The following is a 21,280-nucleotide window of genomic DNA, read 5'->3' on the forward strand; positions in this document are numbered from 1 at the left end:
AGGTCGGCAGGAATGACTTCTGAAACAGATGATCTTGTTACAGAGTCCAAGCTCACTCTGCTCGCCGCACGGCAGGCCAATAAACTGAGAGAGGAGGTGTTGAGGCAAAGATATACGACTTTATTTGGAAAGCCGGCGGACTGAAAAGATGGCGGACTAGGGTCCCCAAATAAACCATCTTAGCGGGGTCTGGATGCCAGTTTCTTTCATAGAATCAGAGAGGGAAGTAAAGTAAAAAGGCAGAATAGAGAGGGAGATGCGGGGAGGAAGTAAAGTAAAAAGGATAAACATCTTCTGGAGTGACCAGCCTCCGGGAGGGGATGGTTAATTTCTTCTTTCTTGCAGCCATTCACAGGTGGGTAGGGTTCCCTGAGGCAGTCCATTATGTATGATTATAATAACAAAAGCTACGAAAAGCAAATGCTAAAGTCAAAGAAACAGATCCAACATGGAGTCAAAATTGGGTCTTCCCTGTTGCAATCTCTACTGTTACTTACGGTGTTTTGCCTTTTGACAGAGTGATAGAGACTTCATAAATCTTGCATCTGTTATTCTGATATAGTTCAGGTCTCTTGACTTGACCTGCCTTCTTTTCCTACAATAGATGAAATTAGTGCTGACTTTTCTCTTTAAAAAAAAAATCACATAATTTAAACTCCTAGCTGCAAACAAAATTTTTACACCTGTTTCACTGTATTTGATGTGAGGGATATATTTTCTTTTTTTGTTTTTTATTTTTATTTTTTATTTTTTGCGGTACGCGGGCCTCGTACCGTTGTGGCCTCTCCCGTTGCGGAGCACAGGCTCCAGACGCCTAGGCTCAGCGGCCATGGCTCACGGGCCCAGCCGCTCCGCGGCATGTGGGATATTCCTGGACCGGTGCACGAACCCGTGTCCCCTGCATTGGCAGGCGGACTCTCAACCACTGCACCACCAGGGAAGCCCAGAGGGATGTATTTTCAAATCTTCATCTCCTGGCCACCCTTCCCCCAGCTCACTTCTGAAACCGTGTAACTCAGATTGGGACTCGAACCAGCCAAAACCCAGATTGGGTGTTTTTTGTTTTTTTTTTTTGCAGTACGTGGGCCTCTCACTGTTGTGGCCTCTCTCGTTGCGGAGTCCAGGCTCCGGACGCACAGGCTCAGCGGCCATGGCTCACGGGCATAGCTGCTCCGCGGCATGTGGGATCTTCCCGGACCGGGGCACGAACCTGTGTCCCCTGCATCGGCAGGCGGACTCTCAACCACTGCGCCACCAGGGAAGCCCCCAGATTGGGTGTTTTAACCGAGATCACACACCTGGTCTCAGGATTTAGACCCACGGTCTTTTCTTGATGTCTCATCACAGAAAGAATCCAGTGAGAGACAAAGTGATAGGTAAGAAGTTGATTTATTTAGAGAGAAACACACTCCACAGAGTGTGAGCCATATCAGAAGGTGAGAAAGGCACCAGGGTATGGGGTTGTCAGGTTTTTTAGGGGTGGGTAATTTCATAGGCTAATGAGTAGGAGGAGTATTCCAGCTATTTGCGGGAAGGGGTGGGGACTTCTAGGAATTGGGCCTACTGTTTTTTTAATAAATGTATGTATTTATTTTTGGCTGCTTTGGTGGTTGCCGTGTGCGGGCTTTCTCTAGTTGCGGCGAGCGGGGGCTACTCTTCGTTGCGGTGCGCGGGCTACTCACTGCGGTGGCTTCTCTTGTGGAGCACAGGCCCTAGGTGCGCGGGCTTCAGTAGTTGCAGCACACGCGCTCAGTAGTTGTGGCTCACAGGTTCTAGAGCGCAGGCTCAGTAGTTGTGGCGCACGGGGTTAGTTGCTCTGCGGCATGTGAATCTTCCCGGACCAGGACTCAGACCTGTGTCTTCTGCATTGGCAGGCAGATTCTTAACCACTGTGCCACCAGGGAAGCTCAGGCCTACTTTTTGACCTTTATGGTTGGCCTTATAACTGTCATGGCGCCTATGGGTGTGTCATTTAGCTTGCAGTTGTGTTACAATGAGCTTATACTGAGACTCAAAGTCTAGTGGAATTAGACTAGTCTACCATCTTGGACCTATTTGGTTCTAATTAGTTTATGTCATGTCCTTGGGCTATGTCATTCTTTTAAAGGTTTTGCCCTGCCCCCTTCCTGTTCACTTCCATTTGCATTCAAAGTGTGTGCAATGCAGATTTCCTGTTACCAAGGAACTGAATTTAAACTTCCTCCCCTAAATTTACATTTTACTGTGAAATATGCAACTTCAAATAAACACTTTTCTTCCCATCAGCTTTGAGATCTCCTGGAGCAAGTTCTTGTGGGAGAGGAGGGTATTTAGGGGGAGCAGTGGGGAGGAGATGGGGTTTGAGAAGCTGGTTATTAGAATACCTTACCAACCAAGTTGAATTAAAAAAAAAGATTGGCAAACCTACTAACATTGCCAATCAAATTGTTAGTATTAGGTGGGATACATCTCTTGAAACCCATACCTTTGTGACACATTTTAAAACTCTCAACCTAAAGTTAATTTTTAATGTCATGTATGGATTCTCATATTCTTTTTCAACCTTAGGGACACCAGAATTTAATGAATCATTTTCCTTTGTTATGCTCAGCATTGGTCCATGCATGGTCTGCTTTCACTTACACGTTTAACGATTTACCTTTAATAATTTAATAAACACCTATAAACTCATTCCCACATGATATCCTATGTCTAACTCCATGATTTCCCTGTCCTCCAATCCCATCCCATCCCTAGCCTCCTCTAACCAAGGTAGCCATCCTTCTGAAGTTCATTTCCGTACTTCTCATTTTATATAATTATACCGATTCCATGTGTATTCCTAAAATGTGTGTGTATGTGTCTGTATTTACATTATTTTGAGCTTTTCAAAAAGGGTGTCATGCAACATATAATATTTGGGGACTTAAAATTTCCCCTTAATATTGTTATGATTTATTTATGTATACTGTGGGTCACTGAAGTTCATTCTTTTTCAATGCTGTATATTACATTATATGAGATACCACAGTTTACTCATCCAGTCCTGTTGATAGTTATTTAGATTGTTTTCAGGTTCTTGTGAGCTATAACTGAAAATAAAAACCAACTAGTTTAAAAAAAAATTAAAGTCAGCTAACAAGACAAAAAATGTAAACTATTAAAATAAATAGAAATATTTAAAGTAGAAGGTATTAATACCACTGTAATCATTTCACCAGAGATAACCAGTGTTACAATTGGAGTATCTCTTTCCTGGCTGTCTTCTTTTAAATATAATGTATATGTATATACACATATTGTATACATACACTATACACATATTAACTTTTTAAATAAAAATGGGATCTATAACTTGCCGTTTTCCATAATATATCATGGATATCACTACTTGTCAATATGTGTAGATTTACGTCATCCTTTTTTTTTTTGTGGTATATGGGATGAGGGCAGATGGTTTTGTAGCTTTTGCACTTTATTTTATTTATTTATCTATTTAAAGTCTTTATTGAATTTGTTAAAATACCGCTTCTCTTTTATGTTTTGGGTTTTTGGCCGTGAGGCATGTGGGGTCTTGGCTCCCTGACCAGGGATCGAACTCGCACCCCCTGCATCGGAAGGCAAAGTCTTAACCTCTTAACCACTGGACCGCCAGGGAAATCCCTACTTCATCACTTTTAACTTCATTTTGGTATTGCATTGGAACTGAGCAGAACTCTGCACCCGACTCCCACCCCACCCCAAGCACAAAGGCTCCTTCCTGTCTCCTGCCTCTTGTTTATAGAAAAGCTGAAGTCTCCCAGGCCTCCCTGAGTCGCAAAACAGCAAGCTCAAGCCATTAATGATTAGGACAATAGAGTCACAGACTCAGTGTCTGATGCACATTCCTGAGTTGTTTTACAGATACTATAACTGCCACCAGAGGGGAAAAGCTAATTGCATGATGACCAGATTGTAGCCATGACATAAGCTGCTCTAACTTGAGCAGTACTGAATCTATGGCTAGTACAATTCCAAGAACTGGCCTTAAGAGAATGGGATTAACACTATTGCTCATAATAATCTATATCTTGGTGGGCATCAAAATAATTGTAGCTTGTTCTGCCTGCATATGTAAGTGGGCAACTAAAATTGTCAGCAAAGAGATGCTGCAAACCCATGCTGACATCTTCCACTCTAAGAATACGGTGCCCTTTGTCAGAATGAAGAAGTTACAGAAGACAGACCTTCGCCCATGATCCCGTAGAAATGGAATGATGTTCTGACAAGTGGGGATTTGTAAGCAGCTTTTGGCAGGAGAAAGCTTTTTGCAGGAAAGACCTTTCTGCAGGAGGCCCCTTTTGCCTTATCACTAACCTGAAACCAGGCACCCCCATGCTCTACTCATCTCCAGCCCTAGCATGCCTTTCAAATCTTGATCACACAATACGTTGCCTAATCTGTTGCTTCTTTCTATAGATCAAAGAAGTTGAAATGAAATAAGTAATTAACAGATGACCAGATCTCTTCCCTAGCTTCCCCTTCAGTAACCTTGCAAACAAACTGTGTGAACAAGATAGCATCTAAACAAAAATCACAGGAAGTTGACAAGCCTGCATACAAGTCTGCACACAGTGGGGGATGGCGACTCGCACCCCCTATCTCAATGATTAACTGAGATTACTTCCCTTTTTCCCTATAAAAACTTTCATGGCCAAGCATAAGTTTCAGAGGTGGTTTTTGGGGACACTGAGTCCACCATCTCCCCAGATTGCCAGCATTCTGATTAAAAGCAACTTTCCTAACAACATTTCTCTCTCTCTCTCTCTCTCTCTCTCTCTCTCTCTCTCTCTCTCTCTCGTATATTTTTTTTTAACCTTTATTTATTTATTTATTTTTGGCTGTGTTGGGTCTTCGTTGCTGCGCACGGGCTTTCTCTAGTTGCAGTGAGCAGGGGCTACTTTTCGTTGCAGTGCACGGGCTTCTCATTGCGGTGGCTTCTCTTGTTGTGGAGCATGGGATCTAGGCGCACAGGCTTCAGTAGTTGTGGCTCGTGGGCTCTAGAGCGCAGGCTCAGTAGTTGTGGTGCACGGGCATGTGGTATCTTCCCGGACCAGGGATCGAACCTGTGTCTCCTGCATTGGCAGGCAGATTCTTAACCACTGTGCAGCCAGGGAAGTCCCTCAAGTATTGATTTTTTGAGTGGTGAACAGCCAGGCCTGACTAGGTAACACCATTGTTGATGTATCAACATTTGTTCCATAAACACCCAATTTGTGGATATTTGAGTTATTTTCAATTTTCTGCTATTATAAAAATGTTGTAATGCAGATTCTTGCACATACATCTTTGGGCATTTGTCTGATCATTTCCATAAGATAATTTCCTATTCAGTGCAGTGGGATTGCTGCACTGAATGGTATGAATTTTGATTTTTATCTGTCACATTTATTTATTTATTGCTGCATATTGACAGATTTCTCTCCAAAATGGTTAATCAATTCACATTCTTATTATCGCAGATAGAGCCCAGAGTAGAGAATACCTAGTCCAATCTGAAGTTCAAGAGAGGCTTCTCAGAGGAGTTGACTCAGAGGAGTTCTCAGGGGCTAAGTCATATGAAACTGAGTCAAGTCGTCAAAAAACGATAATCTACACGGAGCCAGGGTCTGTGGGGGCTGAGGGCTGGGTTCCCCCTCCGCTTTGGCTTGTTTCTATCCACTCTCTCCAACACTAGGCATCATTGACATAGTTAATCTTTGCCAAATAGAATAACTTTTTGCCTTAAAAAAAACAAAACAAAAACAAAAAAACTCCCCCAAAACTTGTATTTATGCATTGGAACTATTTCATAGTTCATTCCCTACTCTGCAGAGAACAGGAACATTGGCTACTGGGAGTGTTCCCTCAGAAATCATAGAAAAAGAATGAAAAAAGTTACTTGAACTCCTCCAACAAGATCCTGATTGTATCTTAGATACATTAACCTCTCAGAGGCTAATTTCTGAGGAAGAGTATGAGATTCTGGAGAATATTACAGATCCCATGAAGAAAAGTTGGAAGCTATTAATTTTGGTACAGAAAAAGGGAGAAGTGAGCGGTCAGCTTTTTGTCAACTGTTTACTTAGTACTTTTTTTTTTAAAAAAATATTTATTTATTTATTTATGGCTGTGTTGGGTCTTCGTTTCTGTGCGAGGGCTTCCTCTAGTTGCGGCAAGTGGGGGGCCACTCTTCATTGCGGTGTGCGGGCCTCTCACTATCGCGGCCTCTCGTTGCGGAGCACAGGCTCCAGATGCGCAGGCTCAGTAGTTGTGGCTCACGGGCTCTTCCCAGACCAGGGCTCGAACCCGTGTTCCCTGCATTGGCAGGCAGATTCTCAACCACTGCGCCACCAGGGAAGCCCTACTTAGTACTTTTTCAGAGTCAGCTACCATTTGGGACTTAAATCACTTAAATCACGGTAAGTTAAATTTCTACACTTTTTTGGGCTGAGAGGGAGGAGGCAGATTTCCTGAAAAAAGAAAATTTTTACCTTTTATTTTCATTTGTCATTCTCCTGGAGATAATTTTCACTGAAATATGATAAAAGGGAAAAGTGTCCAAGATTTAAAATGCAGGGAATGATGTATCTTATTGTTTTAGGGGATTTATAATTTTTTGTTCAAACTCAATCCAAAAGCTGCAATTGTTTTTTTTTTTTTAATATTTATTTATTTTATTTGGTTGTACTGGGTCTTAGTTGTGGCAGGTGGGCTCCTTAGTTGTGGCATGCTAACTCTTAGGTGCAGCATGAATGTGGGATCTAGTTCCCTGACCAGGGATCAAACCTGGGCCCCCTGCATTGGGAGCATGGAGTCTTACATGCTGCACCACCAGGGAATGTCCCCAAAACCTGCACCTGTTTTAGTGGTAGTATAAACTTATTATTCTGGCAGTGACATTCTGAAATACTCATAGTTGGAAAGAGACTACTGTTAGTGACACATCAGGATTTCCTTATGAAGTAAGTGAATTCATGGGTATTAACCACCTCAAGACCAAAAGCTGCCGGGGACCAGCCCCAGCCGGACAGGTTTCACCCAAAGGGGAGACGGAGTCGGCGTGGACAGAACGCAAGACACCTCAGAGGATGCGAGGATCTGCCAATTTATTGTTACAATTCCGAAGCTTTTTATACTGTGAGGCAATCTCACTTTCAATCTTAACATTCTAGTTCTCATACCAAAGCCACAAAATAAAGGTACACAACAGTAAAACCAAAGGTCATTTACATCAAAAGATTATATCAGCAGGTTAGGCAGGTTTTATGATCAGGTAATCTTCTTATCTCCTGTGGTCTCTTTCGTCCCCTGTGGTTAGGTATATCTTGGTCACATCTAGGTCTGGAATTCTGTTTGCGGTTTCTTCATCTTTCTTAAAAGCAGATGTTCTTGTATTTGCACATTCTACTCAATCAGGCCATTAATCAAGGTACAAACTTAAGCACATTCTTTTCTTAACAATTACAAACCCAAAACTTAAGCATATTCTTCTCTTAACAATTACAAACCCATACAGTAATAAAAATTCTCTCCCACAGGCTTTACACGTTCACCGTTATCCTTCAGACATCGCACATTTTTCCTTATAATTATTTGGGAGGCTTTGGGGGTGGACATTCTACCTTAAACCTATTAGCAAATTCCTTTGCAAAATACTTACAATATATAATTTGTCCTTTATAAGCATTTCTGCACAAAGAGCAATGTAACTTGTATAAGCTTGCCATGTAGCCTACTTCATCCAGCTTTGAATACACCCAACGTAGCATAAGTCCTCCTCGCCACCTTACCCAAATATTTCCCAGCATATCTACTACTCCCCAGGGGGGCCATAGTTCATCTAGCTTTTTTTCTAACGTAAGCTCTTGCCACACAAATGCTCCTGTTGTGTTTCCCTGCACCCAATGTCCTGGCCTGGGAGTGGGGATTTCGGGTGTAGTCATTGGGGGAGCCGGAGTCTTTTTTGGTTTTACCCTAAGTTGGGGTCTTTCCCTAAACCCTCCGTCGGCACTGGGGATATTTCCTAACACTAATAGTAATCCTATAAAAATCACTTTAAGCAAAACCAGGGGAAAACAAGGGGAACCACACAGAGGAGAGCTTTGCTTCTCCATATTTGTACCTGATAGTACCAGCTTTGCTAGGCACTATGGGTCTCGTCCGTGCTGAGACTCAAAGGCACTTCTTATATGGCTCCCGACATCTCCCCCTTTTTTATTTTTTTAAAAAGGCAGTATGCAATTCCACTTTGGTTCTATGTATACTCTGAAGAGCAGCTTGTATTAATCGGATGATGACTAGAAAAGAAATAAGAAGTAAAATTATAACTACTCCGGCAGCCCCATAATTTATTAAAATATGCATAAATGAATTACCATTAAAATAACTTTGTAAATTTTGTAAAAATTCTGCAGCAGCCTTAGAGGGATTCATATCATATTGTGAGGCTGCAATATCATGAATCTGTTTATGCAAATGTTCCAAATCAATTCCCAAATCACTAGAATTCCATACATTTAAAATATGTATTTGAATTTTTTCCCAGGAATACTCAGAATGATTTACTTTTAAGGGAGTGACACATATCCAGGAGTATTTTTTATGGCAAGTTAAGGATAAGCGAATTTTTAAAGCAGTAAGTTCTTGACCAATATGTAAAACTGCTTCCTCAAGGGCATCAACCTTAGTTTCTAATTTTCTATCTATAGCTTCTTGAGTAGCTAAAGCCAAGGATATATTTTTTGATAAATCATTAGCATATTGTGCTGTCTGTACCTCTTTCACTAAGGCATACGTTGCAACAGTAAAAGAGCTCAATATTCCTATCAATGCGGAAATCCCCAAAATTAAAGTAGCTACAAATCTTTTTGGCCTCATAAGTTCTCTAACCTGTTTTATAATTTCTGTCCCTAAATCTGTATACCAAGATTCATTAAGCATTACTGGCAGCATAATATAAGCTGGTCTTTTTAATAACATAATTGTTTTTATATTCATATTGGAGTTCACACAGGTTGTTAATGCACATTCATCACAAGTTATAAAAAACCTTCCATTGTTTTTTATAATTTGTAATTTTTCAGTTTTATTAGTCAATAATATGGAATATGGAGAAGTCACACAAGCCTGGATAAAATACTTACTCTCTTGAACATTAGGCCTTCTTAATATAATTGAACTTGTAGCTAAGGGCAATCTCCATAATTGTGGTTGAAAGGAAGTCTCATTGTTATTAGTGAATGTATATATAGGTGCTACCCATCCATGACTGTTCCATCTATTTACTTTTATTTGTGAGGGAATCATAGATTCATTCCAAGCATAATTTGCAGCATATTTTAGATATTGCCGGTAATTACTTTCAGGGGTATTAATACTCCAATCTGATACATAATACTTAGTTCCAGGAATATTAATACGAATTTCTTTATTATTCATACAGTATATCCAATAAGGATATCCACCACCATCATCAATCCATTTCCATTCCTCTGTTGCCTTACTTAAAGCATTATCACAATCTGGGTATCTTTGAGGATGTTTTGTGCTAACAAATTGTACTTTATTATCTACCTTATTTTGTCCCATAAATCTTCCTAATAACACCCATAAGTTTCTTTTAACATTATTATCCTCTTTAGGAGAATCAGTTAAAAAGGCTGAATTTACTATCGGTAAACATCCATTTTTTACACGATCTGATTTTCTTAACCTCTCAGAATTTAAAAAGAAACAAATCGGAGGAAAATCCGATTGCCCCTTAAAAGAAAAATTATTATTTATAACAAATTGTTCGTAGCCTTGTACATCACGAACACCATCAGTTAGTTCAGGAAATGAGGAAGTTACCGGAATAATAGCATCTTTCCATGTACAAGCATGTAGTATAGGAAAATCAGGAAAATAAGCCCAGTACGTATCGTTAACATTTACCTGTACTGATAAAAGACTTAACATGGCCACAAAAAAGTTAGCGGTAGTCAAGGGTATTTTTTGAGTGTTTACAGCATTTTCAGCATCCTGGCAAAGCCTTTTTATAGTTCCCCACGTTACTCGTTGCGCATCTAAAGTAGAAGCAGCATATCTCCTCTTTTTTCCCTGGCGTTGGGTCCCAAGAAGCTTAGGCTCTAAATGCTCAGGAGAAGTTTGAGTCTCTCTATGACATGTGGACTTAAGTGATAATTGTTGCAGCGGGGGAACCAGCGTTTCTGTCATTGAGTCCTTCGGTTTCTCTTTCTCTGACATTTCGGGTGTCAGACTCATTTCCTGACAGACGCTTCGGTAAATTCCTTACCACCGGATGTCTAATTAGACGATCTGGTATCCAGATGGGTGAGTCAAAGGTCTGTGGAAAAACACAAGCATATCCTCTACCATTGGTTAGTAGTATGTCTGGTCCATTCCATTTTCCAGTTAACACATCTTTCCAAAGAACCATTGGCTTTGGTTTATCGTTATTAGCCTCCCAATGTATCATCATTGGAGTTTTTCCTTCATTATTTATATTTATATAATTGATTACAAATAAAGAATGATTTACAATATGATGAGGAGAAAAATATTTTAAATCTCCATTTTGTAATTTATAAATCATATTTTTTAATATCTGATTAGTTCTTTCAATTATAGCTTGTCCTTGTGGGTTATATGGAATTCCTGTACTATGGGCTATGGCAAACTGTTGGCATAGTTGCTGAAAAGATTTAGAAACATAAGCAGGGCCATTATCAGTTTTTAACTTTCGGGGAATTCCCAAATAACTAAAGCAAAACATTAAATGTTGGCACACATCCTTAAAGGCCTCTCCAGTCCTAGCTGAGGCTACAATTACATGTGAAAAAGTATCCACACAAATATGTACATAGGACAACTTTCCAAAACTAGGTACATGAGTCACATCCATTTGCCACAGATCATTAGCTCTCAAGCCTCGAGGATTTACTCCCTGTTGAAGTACATTAGTTTGTGTAGGGCACACAGAGCAATTTTTTACTACTTCTCTAGCTGCTTCTCTGGTCAGACCAAATTGATACCTCAAGGCATTAGCATTTTGATGATGCAGCCGATGAGATTTTATTGCTTCTTGTACTTTATTTTCATCTACTACAAAAATTTTAGTTAGGGCATCAGCAGTGGCATTGCCTTCTGCCAAAGGTCCTGGCAATCCAGAGTGAGCTCTAATGTGGCCTATATAATAAGGTTGTGTTCTATCCCAAATACTTTGTTGTAGCCCCTTAAGCAACTTGATTATTGTACTCTTATTCTCAGGAAAGGCTGCTGTCTCTATTGCTGGAAATAATTTAACTATATATAAGGAATCAGTATATAAATTAATCTTTTTATTCTTAGTTAATTTCATTACTTCTATAACTGCCATAATTTCTGACTGCTGCGCTGAGAAATTTTTAGTATTTAACACTTTCTTTTCATTATTAATAATATAGGCTGCCTTCCCTGAGGAGGATCCATCAGTAAATACTAATATTGCCTCCTCCAAGGGCTTTATCTTATAATATGTAGGAAAAACCACCATATGTTCTTTAAAAAATTGTAACAACACATTTTTAGGCAAATGAAATAATATTTGACCTCCATAGGAGGCTAGGGCTATTCCTAATGAATCTTCTAACAATAACAAGGCTTCTAATTGATCTTTATTATAAGGTATAATTATATTATCCATATCTTTTCCAAACAATTCTCTGCTTCTCTTTCTACCTTTTATAATTAACAAATTGACCATAAAGGGATATGAGGCAACAATCTTTTTTGGACTAGCAGCCAAATGTATCCATTCTAATGGTCCATTTTGCCATAACAATCCTGTAGGAATAACTGGCGTCTTTAAAATTATTAAATCCCAAGGTTTGGTATAATCTAATCTTTTAATAAAAACATCCTTTAAGGCTTCTTCTATTTTTTCTATAGCTTGTTTTCCTTCTTCAGTTAATTTTCTCGGAGATAAAGGATTAGAATCTCCTTGCAATATCAAAAACAAAGGTTTTAATTCTACAGTAGTAATTTTTAACAAGGGCCTAATCCAATTTATATCTCCTAAAAACTTTTGAAAATCATTTAAAGTAACCAAATGGTCAATTCTTAATTGAAAAGGTATATGTTGAATGGAAAACTCCTGTATCAACCTGCCCAAATAATTATAAGGAGGCTCAGTTTGAATCTTCTCCGGTGTAATTTTTAATCCATACTCCTGTAAAGCTTCCATCACGTCTTGTAATGCCTGATGTAAATAAGCCTTATCTTTATAGGCTAATAATATGTCATCCATATAATGTATTAAATAAATGTCTTTATATTTTTGTCTTATTTTACATATGGCTTTATCTACATATTTTTGACACAAGGTAGGGCTATTTTTCATACCTTGTGGTAAAACTTTCCACTGATATCGTTGATATGGTCTGGTAAAATTAGAAGAAGGTACACTAAATGCAAACCTCTTTCTGTCCTCCTTATATAAAGGAATTGTAAAAAAGCAGTCTTGTAAATCTATAACTATAATAGCATAATTCTCAGGGATGGCTACTGGAGAGGGAAGTCCAGGCTGCAACGCCCCCATTGTTTCCATTGTTTTATTTATTGCTCTTAGGTCTTGTAATAATCTCCATTTTCTTGATTTTTTCTTTATAACAAATATAGGAGTATTCCAAGGGCTATTAGAGGGTTCAATATGCCCTGCCAATAGTTGTTGTTCCACTAATTCTTTTGCAGCTGCTAACTTTTCAGAAGTTAGGGGCCATTGTTCCACCCAAATAGGTTCCTCTGATAACCATACTATAGGGTCAGCTGCTTTTAAAACAATGGCCCCCGTTATAAATTTGAATAGCCCACTCCATGTTTATCATTTTTGGGCTCAGCAACCACAGGATATAATCTTCCCTCTTGATTTTTTCCTAAGCCTTTATCTGGGTCATATCCCATTTTTAACATTTGTGAGGAGACCCAGTCATCTGGACTGTATAGAAGCATTCCCATTTGCATAAGTATGTTTCGTCCCCAGAGGGAAATTGGCAGGCCAGGTATTACATAAGGACAAAAGGAGCCCGCTTGTGTATTGGAAGTATTCTCCCAAGTTAAAATCTGGGCACTCTTGGCTACTGCTGGAGCAGTTCTTAGACCTGTTAACATATTATCAGCATGCTGGGTGGGCCAACTACTTGGCCAATCTTTTCCTGCTATACAGGAAGCATCTGCACCTGTGTCTAATAGACCTTGAATATTTTTTCCATTAATTTTTAAAGTTTTTAAAGGTCTGTTTCTGGTAATCTCTTGAATCCAAAATGCCATATCATTAGAGCCAAATCCTTTTTCATTTCTAGCTTCTTGGGTTATATTCTTTCCTGTCTTATAATATGGTAATAATAATAGCTGTGCTATTCTTTGTCCCACATAAATTTGCTGTGTCTTATTAGAGGGAGCCACCATTATCTGAATTTCTCCAGTGTAGTCAGAGTCAATTACTCCAGGCAAAACTGTTAAGCCAGATAAGGAAGTTGAACTCCTACCAATAATTAAACCCATCACTCCTGGGGGCAATGGACCTTTAATCCCAGTTGGTATTTTTACGACTGGAGAGTCAGGAGTTAGTATTGTTGCGGAGGTGGCACAGAGGTCCAGTCCTGCGCTGCCTGGGGTGGCCCTGAACAATTCATCGATTCCCCTGAGGGAAGAAAGGGATTGACTGTCTGGTGAATTGCCCCTATTGTTTGTTGGGCCCGGGGGTGGGCCCGAAATAAGTTTCCCGAATTAGTTCCAGCAGGTGTATCTGGAAAAACAGGTGTAGGATATATTGGCATTTGAGCTCCAGCCTGAGGCACTGCAGAAACTCCATTAGGGGGAAGGAGGTGTCCGTCCTTATGATATTTACTCCTACACAGTTTAGTCCAATGATTTCCTTTCCGGCATCTCTGGCAAGGAGTCTTTGGGACCCCAACATTACCAGGAGATATCATTTTAACAGGGCCTGTTGGAGGTTGATTTTTATTAGGGCATTCTCTACTGAAATGATTTGCACCTCCACAAGCAAAACAATTATTTCCTTTCGGCCCCTTAGGGTTTTTTGTTCTCTGAACCATATTCATCATACATTGAGGAAGTGTTTCTCCTTTTAGAGCAGCTGCCAAGGCAATGCCTTGCATATAAGATGGACCCACGTCAGAGCATTGCTTAATGAAATCTGAAATGCTTCCAGTTTTTTTAATTGGCCGAATCAAATTCTGACAAACAGGGTTGGCATTTTCAAAAGCTAATTGTTTAGCTAGCATTTCAGCTGTATCCTCATCATTTATGACTCTTTTTATTTCTATTAACAAACGAGAAACAAAATCCTCATATGGCTCCTCAGGTTTTTGTCTTAAATCTGTTAAAGTAGAGGCTTTTCCTGGAGTTAAAGGCAAGGACTTCCAGGCATTTACTGCACACATAGTTACCTGCCATAAGGCCTCTTTTCCCATATACATCTGCTGTTGAGCTGTGTCATATTCCCCTTGACCTAATAACATATCTTTTGTAATATTAAATTTATCCCTTTTCTTATTTAAAGCATGCTGCTTAGCCACTAATTCCTCATATTCTGTTTTCCAAAGCAAATATTGTCCTCCAGATAAACAAGCCTTTGTAACCTGAGTCCAGTCATATGGAGTCATCCATCTATTTGCCAGGGCATCTATAAGAGTTATAGTATAAGGCGCCAATGGCCCATAATCTACACAGGCCTTTTTAAGCTCTTTCAAAAGTTTTAAAGGCAAGGGATCCCAATATACATCATCATCATCAAAACCATCCTCAAGGATGACTGGAAAGCAGGCTGCAAAAGCAAAATCATCATCTTCACCATGTATTTTCCTATGCCTCCTATATTCGCCCTGACCTTTATTAAAAGGTGGCGGAGGGGGTGGACCTCCTTTAATATTTAAAGTTGAATGTTTTGACCTTTTCGAAGGAAAAAGCGGAACATTCAAAGGTGCTGGTGGAGCGGTCGGTAGGCGACCCAAAGGGCGCATATCCTGTAAATTAGGCCTATTTTTCTTATTTTCTTGCAAAGAAAAAGCACCAGGGGGTTCATACTTCCGTTTTTCATAATCATATGCAGCAGCATCTAAATCATCCCGTTCTGCAGGAGACAATTCATCATCAAAAGAAAAATTCTTTAACAAATTAGGCTTAGTATCAGTAGGTGACTCATTTTCTTCCTCTGAGTCATTATCATTAAGGCTACAGTCTTTTAAAGCTGCAGCCAAAACCTCAGTTTCTTTTGATATTTTTGGGGAAATTAACGGAGTTTTTTCATCTATTACTTCTGTTGGATATTTATATGGTTTTTTTTGACCTTCAGGTAAGGGGGCAATACTTTCTCTAATAAGGTTCCATAAAGTAAAAGTATCTACTGGAACCTTTTCAGGTCCAAAATGACTGTAATATACCTGCAAAGTTTGTCCCACCTTTTGCCAGGTTTCTATATTAACTGTCCCCTGTTCTGGAAACCATGGGCATTGTTCCTGTACAAACTGAAAAAACTGAGTTAATTGCTTATTAGTTACCTTAATTCCTCTTCCATTTATCATATGTTTAACTATATCTATAAATAAGAGCCTCTCCTTGGACTCAGCGTGTCCCATTTTGACACCGATTACTCACCTCTCTTACCAGTCCTTCTCTAACTGGGGGTCTGCAGCACCCTATGGTGAGACTCCTATCCGTCTGAAAAAGAAATAATACTTACCCCTTCAGGTCCCTGTTCGGGCGCCACTTGCCGGGGACCAGCCCCAGCCGGACAGGTTTCACCCAAAGGGGAGACGGAGTCGGCGTGGACAGAACGCAAGACACCTCAGAGGATGCGAGGATCTGCCAATTTATTGTTACAATTCCGAAGCTTTTTATACTGTGAGGCAATCTCACTTTCAATCTTAACATTCTAGTTCTCATACCAAAGCCACAAAATAAAGGTACACAACAGTAAAACCAAAGGTCATTTACATCAAAAGATTATATCAGCAGGTTAGGCAGGTTTTATGATCAGGTAATCTTCTTATCTCCTGTGGTCTCTTTCGTCCCCTGTGGTTAGGTATATCTTGGTCACATCTAGGTCTGGAATTCTGTTTGCGGTTTCTTCACCTTTCTTAAAAGCAGATGTTCTTGTATTTGCACATTCTACTCAATCAGGCCATTAATCAAGGTACAAACTTAAGCACATTCTTCTCTTAACAATTACAAACCCAAAACTTAAGCACATTCTTTTCTTAACAATTACAAACCCAAAACTTAAGCATATTCTTCTCTTAACAATTACAAACCCATACAGTAATAAAAATTCTCTCCCACAGGCTTTACACGTTCACCGTTATCCTTCAGACATCGCACATTTTTCCTTATAATTATTTGGGAGGCTTTGGGGGTGGACATTCTACCTTAAACCTATTAGCAAATTCCTTTGCAAAATACTTACAATATATAATTTGTCCTTTATAAGCATTTCTGCACAAAGAGCAATGTAACTTGTATAAGCTTGCCATGTAGCCTACTTCATCCAGCTTTGAATACACCCAACGTAGCATAAGTCCTCCTCGCCACCTTACCCAAATATTTCCCAGCATATCTACTACTCCCCAGGGGGGCCATAGTTCATCTAGCTTTTCTTCTAACGTAAGCTCTTGCCACACAAATGCTCCTGTTGTGTTTCCCTGCACCCAATGTCCTGGCCTGGGAGTGGGGATTTCGGGTGTAGTCATTGGGGGAGCCGGAGTCTTTTTTGGTTTTACCCTAAGTTGGGGTCTTTCCCTAAACCCTCCGTCGGCACTGGGGATATTTCCTAACACTAATAGTAATCCTATAAAAATCACTTTAAGCAAAACCAGGGGAAAACAAGGGGAACCACACAGAGGAGAGCTTTGCTTCTCCATATTTGTACCTGATAGTACCAGCTTTGCTAGGCACTATGGGTCTCGTCCGTGCTGAGACTCAAAGGCACTTCTTATATGGCTCCCGACAAAAAGCTGCATCTTTCACTTAGTATAGCCATTTTGAAAATATAGGAAAAATAATTTTTAACACACATATGTAGTAGATTAGCAACTTCATTTTTTTTTTTTTAAATTTATTTTTGGCTGCGTTGGGTCTTCGTTGCTGCGCATGGGTTTTCTCTAGTTGCGTCGAGCGGGGGTTATTCTTCATTGCGGTGCATGGGCTTCTCACTGCAGTGGCTTCTCTTGTTGAGGAGCACAGGCTCTATACGTGCGGGCTTCAGTAGTTGCGGCTCGCAGGCTCTAGAGCGCAGGCTCAGTAGTTATGGTGCACGGACTTAGTTGCTCTGTGGCATGTGGGATCTTCCCGGACCAGGGATCAAACCTGTGTCCCCTGTATTAGCAGGCGGATTCTTAACCACTGCACCACCAGGAAAGTCCACAACTTCGTTTTCTCTGTGAGAAGAATGCCAGCAGAACTTTAGTTTTCTGGAGCAAATCAAATTCTAATTTTTCAACTGTTCAAAGATAATTAGTGGCAAATGAGGGCGCACTTCTTCCAGAATGAATTGTTTAGCAGTTTTGTAAATTACTACCAGAGACAGGTGTAGCTCCTTTTCTAAAAAATAGTGAAGATTATTTTAAGAGATGTTAGAGAGGCAGAGGCTCAGATAAAAAGATTAATGTTTATGGTCTCTAATGTAGTACAGGACCCGTATGCTTAGAGAAATAGGTCTTGTTATTTCCAGGACTTACTCCAAATCAGAGCTATTTGCTTCTTGATTAGAAATTATTAGGATCAGATTTCATTAGCAATGGCCTTACATAGTCTGAGCTGGTTTGGGGTCACAGTAAATCCACAAGTAAACACAGGATTCAAGTTTTCTATTTCACTTATTTACCCTTTGAGTTTGCTGTGAAAGACTCGAACTTTTGAGCAAGGCAGGAGTGTGATCTGATATTTTTCAGTGGGAGGAAGTTCTGACAGTTGAGTCGTTGCCGTTTATGTAGAAGGTGGTAGGTATTCCTGTTATACAGTGAAATAAAGGAGATGATGCTTTGAGGTCATGGAAAGTCAAGTTATTATATAACATCTGTTAATTTCAAAAAAAGAAAATAAAAATCCCCCAACCTTTCCTATTCTTTCCAGAACTTTTAAAACATGAGTATATAGAGCCACCGCAACCTGTGGGGGTAAGCAGGGAAGGTATTTTTTATTCCTGGAGAGAAAGAGCCTGAGAATCCTGAGATCACCATGTCCTTCAAAGAGAAAGAACACTTGGATTTGGAAACCTCTGAGTCTTTCACGGACAAGAAGGCTGGTTATCGGGAAGCTGCTTGGTCCTCAAGAGAAAATGAGAAGGAATACAGCACACCAAAATTCACATCTCTGCAATTGGTTGAGAATGTTGAATGTGAATTTCCAGCAACTATTGAGTATTTACAGGATGAACAGAGATATGAGGAGCCAGATGATTCTTTACACTTAGGAAAAGAGGACTATCTAGAATCTGTTGGGTACTCGGAAGATGCAGACACCCCCGTGGAAGAGGATGCTTATGATGACCCAGAGTGCATTATCTATGACAGCAAAGAGGACTCTTTGTATTCTGAAACCATGGAGTTCTCTGATGAAGAACAGAATTATGAGGATTCAGAAACTGACATGTCATTGGAGGAGGAAGAAGAGAAAAGTATGGAAGGTATAGGAATGATGTGTGTATAGTTACTTAGGCAACAACTTATTTTCAGGTTGCCATGACATAATGGGGAGAGGGGCTGAGGAAAGGCACCAGATGGCAGCAGAAAAGCAGCCACACAAAAATTTCTTGGACCTCTCTAACTTGGAATTTCCTCAGAGGTGAGTGTTGACGGGGAGGAAAACCCAGGACCTAGGAACAGCGGAGAGTATAACCTAAAGTAAATATTGACTATCAACTTAAAGGTTTCTGCAGTCACCTCCATCATACATATAACCACTAATTTTAGCTGTTACCTTCTGTTCCTCAGATTAAGCCTTTTTAATCATTTTAGCTCCTTTGTGACCAATGGAATATAGGGGTTGTGAACCTGACTATTGAAGTGGGCACAGGAGAGGAATTTGTGATAAATGGATAAAATCCCAAAATAAAACTTGTCTTGATCCAGTCCAAATATTGCCATTTTGATGAGGAAGTCTTGAATATTTCTCAATGAAAATTCAAAATATAAGAAATGCTTAATTTGGAGAGGTATTGTCTGGGAAAATAAACATCACCAAGTTCTGAGTACAGAAGGTGAAGGTAACTACCAACTCACATTCAGTCCAAATCCTGGGAATTCATAATCCAGTTATGGGTCAGAAAAGAGTAATTTCCTCCTCAGCACACCTTGACATAGTTACTAGGGCTGCTGTAACAAAATAGCACCACAAACTTGGTAGCTTAAACAATAACAATTGAAACGTATTGTCCTACAGTTTGGAGGCTGGAAGTCTGAAATCAAGGTGTCTCTAGGGTTGGTTCCTTTGGAAAGCTGTTCTTACCTTCTGGTAGTTTTCTGGAAATCTTTGGGCTTCTTTGGCTTGTAGAAGCATCCCCTCCACCCTCGCCCCCCTCACCCTACCCCCACAATCTGCGTTCATCTTCACATGGTTGTCTTCCTGGGTTCATGTCTCTATGTTCAAATTTCCCCTTTTTATAAGAATACCAGTCATATTAGGTTAGGGCTCACCATAATGACCTCATCTTAACTAATTACATCTACCATGTGACACCATTTCCAAATACCATTACATTCTGAGGTACTGGGGCTTAGGATTTCAACATATGAATTTGAGGTGTACATAATTCAACCCGTAACACAGCTCTTGTCCCACCCCTATACCTTCCCAATATATAGTTGCTTTTAGACCTCATTCTTAATTTTTTAAAATATATTACAGTTGTTGCATAGGGTTGAATTAAGTAATTAGTCATTGCATACTACCCTCATTATTCTGCAAAAAGCCCCTTTTGTTCATCTATTTCATTTTTTTCTCTATTTCCCATTCACCTTCCTCCATAGGTAATTCTTTTTTATTTTTTCTTTTTTTGTGGTACGCAGGCCTCTCACTGCTGTGGCCTCTCCCATTGCGGAGCACAGGCTCTGGACGCGCAGGCTCAGCGGCCATGGCTCATGGGCCCAGCCGCTCCGCGGCACGTGGGATCCTCCCGGACCGGGGCACGAACCGTGTCCCCTGCATCGGCAGGCGGACTCTCAACCACTGCGCCACCAGGGAAGCCCCCATAGGTAACATTCTAATATTATGTGTTTCTTGCATGATATTTTTTTTGTTTTGCATGGTTTTTCTGTATCATTTATTTATCACAATAGTAATTAGCACCTCAAAATTAGGGTCACTTAAAACCATAAGAGTGTATAATTGTTCATGTGTCTATAGTTGGCTGAGCAGTTCTTCTGGTCTTCGCTGGGTTTACTCCTATATCTGTGGTCAGCTGGCGTAGGCTCATCTCTCATCTAGCAAGCTAGTCTGGACTTGTTCTCAGACTCCGCGAGGCATATTCTTATGGTGAGGGAGAGTAGTCAGAGAGAGACAGAGAGAGACTGGTAAAGGCATTTTTAGGCTTAGGCTCAGAACTATCACGCCATCTGTATGATAGGTTTCCTAGGGCTGCCACAATAAAGTACTACAAAATGGTGGCTTAGAACAATGGGAAATATATTGTTTCACAGATATGGAGGCCAGAAGACTGAAGCCGAGGTGTTGGTAGGGTCATACTCTCTCTGAAGACACTAGGGAAGCAGCTGTTCCAGCCCTCTCGCAGCTTCTGGTAGCCTGAGGTCTCGCAGCTTCTGGTAGCCTGAGGTGTTCTTTGGCTTGTAGACCATCTTCTTGGTGCATGTCTCTGTTTTCAAATTTCCTCTTTTTATAAGGGCACTGATCAAATTGCATTAGGGCCCACCCTAATGATCTCATTTTAGCTTGATGACCTCTGTAAAGACCTTATTCACAAGTAAGGCCACATTCTGAAGTACTGGGAGCAACATATCTTTTTGGGGGGGAGACAATTCAACCCATAACGCATACATACAATTCTGCCACACCCTGTTGGCAAAAGCAAGTCACAAAGCTAATTCGAATTCAAGGGTTGGGGAAAAATAGACTCCACCTCTTGTGAAGTAGTATTGCAAAAAGTATGGATGCCAGAAAGCCATTAATTGGGGCTATTTTTGCGATCAATTTAACACCTTTAAGAAAATAGGTCAAGAAAAATCTCAATGATAATGTAGTTGTGGCCTGCAATATAGTTCTAATGGTTACC

The 21,280-nt window shown here is 40.1% G+C and overlaps 1 protein-coding gene across 1 annotated transcript; it reads left to right on the top strand.

Annotated features, from left to right (window-relative positions):
- Positions 1 to 12: 12 nt before the first annotated feature.
- Positions 13 to 18,702, top strand: CARD6 (caspase recruitment domain family member 6). Its single transcript, XM_065873639.1, is given in 4 exon segments — positions 13 to 96; positions 5,833 to 6,143; positions 18,122 to 18,184; positions 18,186 to 18,702. Coding segments are annotated over 4 exon segments (975 nt in total).
- The last annotated feature ends 2,578 nt before the right edge of the window (positions 18,703 to 21,280 follow it).

Source organism: Phocoena phocoena, chromosome 3 (genome assembly GCF_963924675.1).
Source record: "Phocoena phocoena chromosome 3, mPhoPho1.1, whole genome shotgun sequence".
In the NCBI taxonomy this organism is placed as follows: Eukaryota; Metazoa; Chordata; class Mammalia; order Artiodactyla; family Phocoenidae; genus Phocoena; species Phocoena phocoena.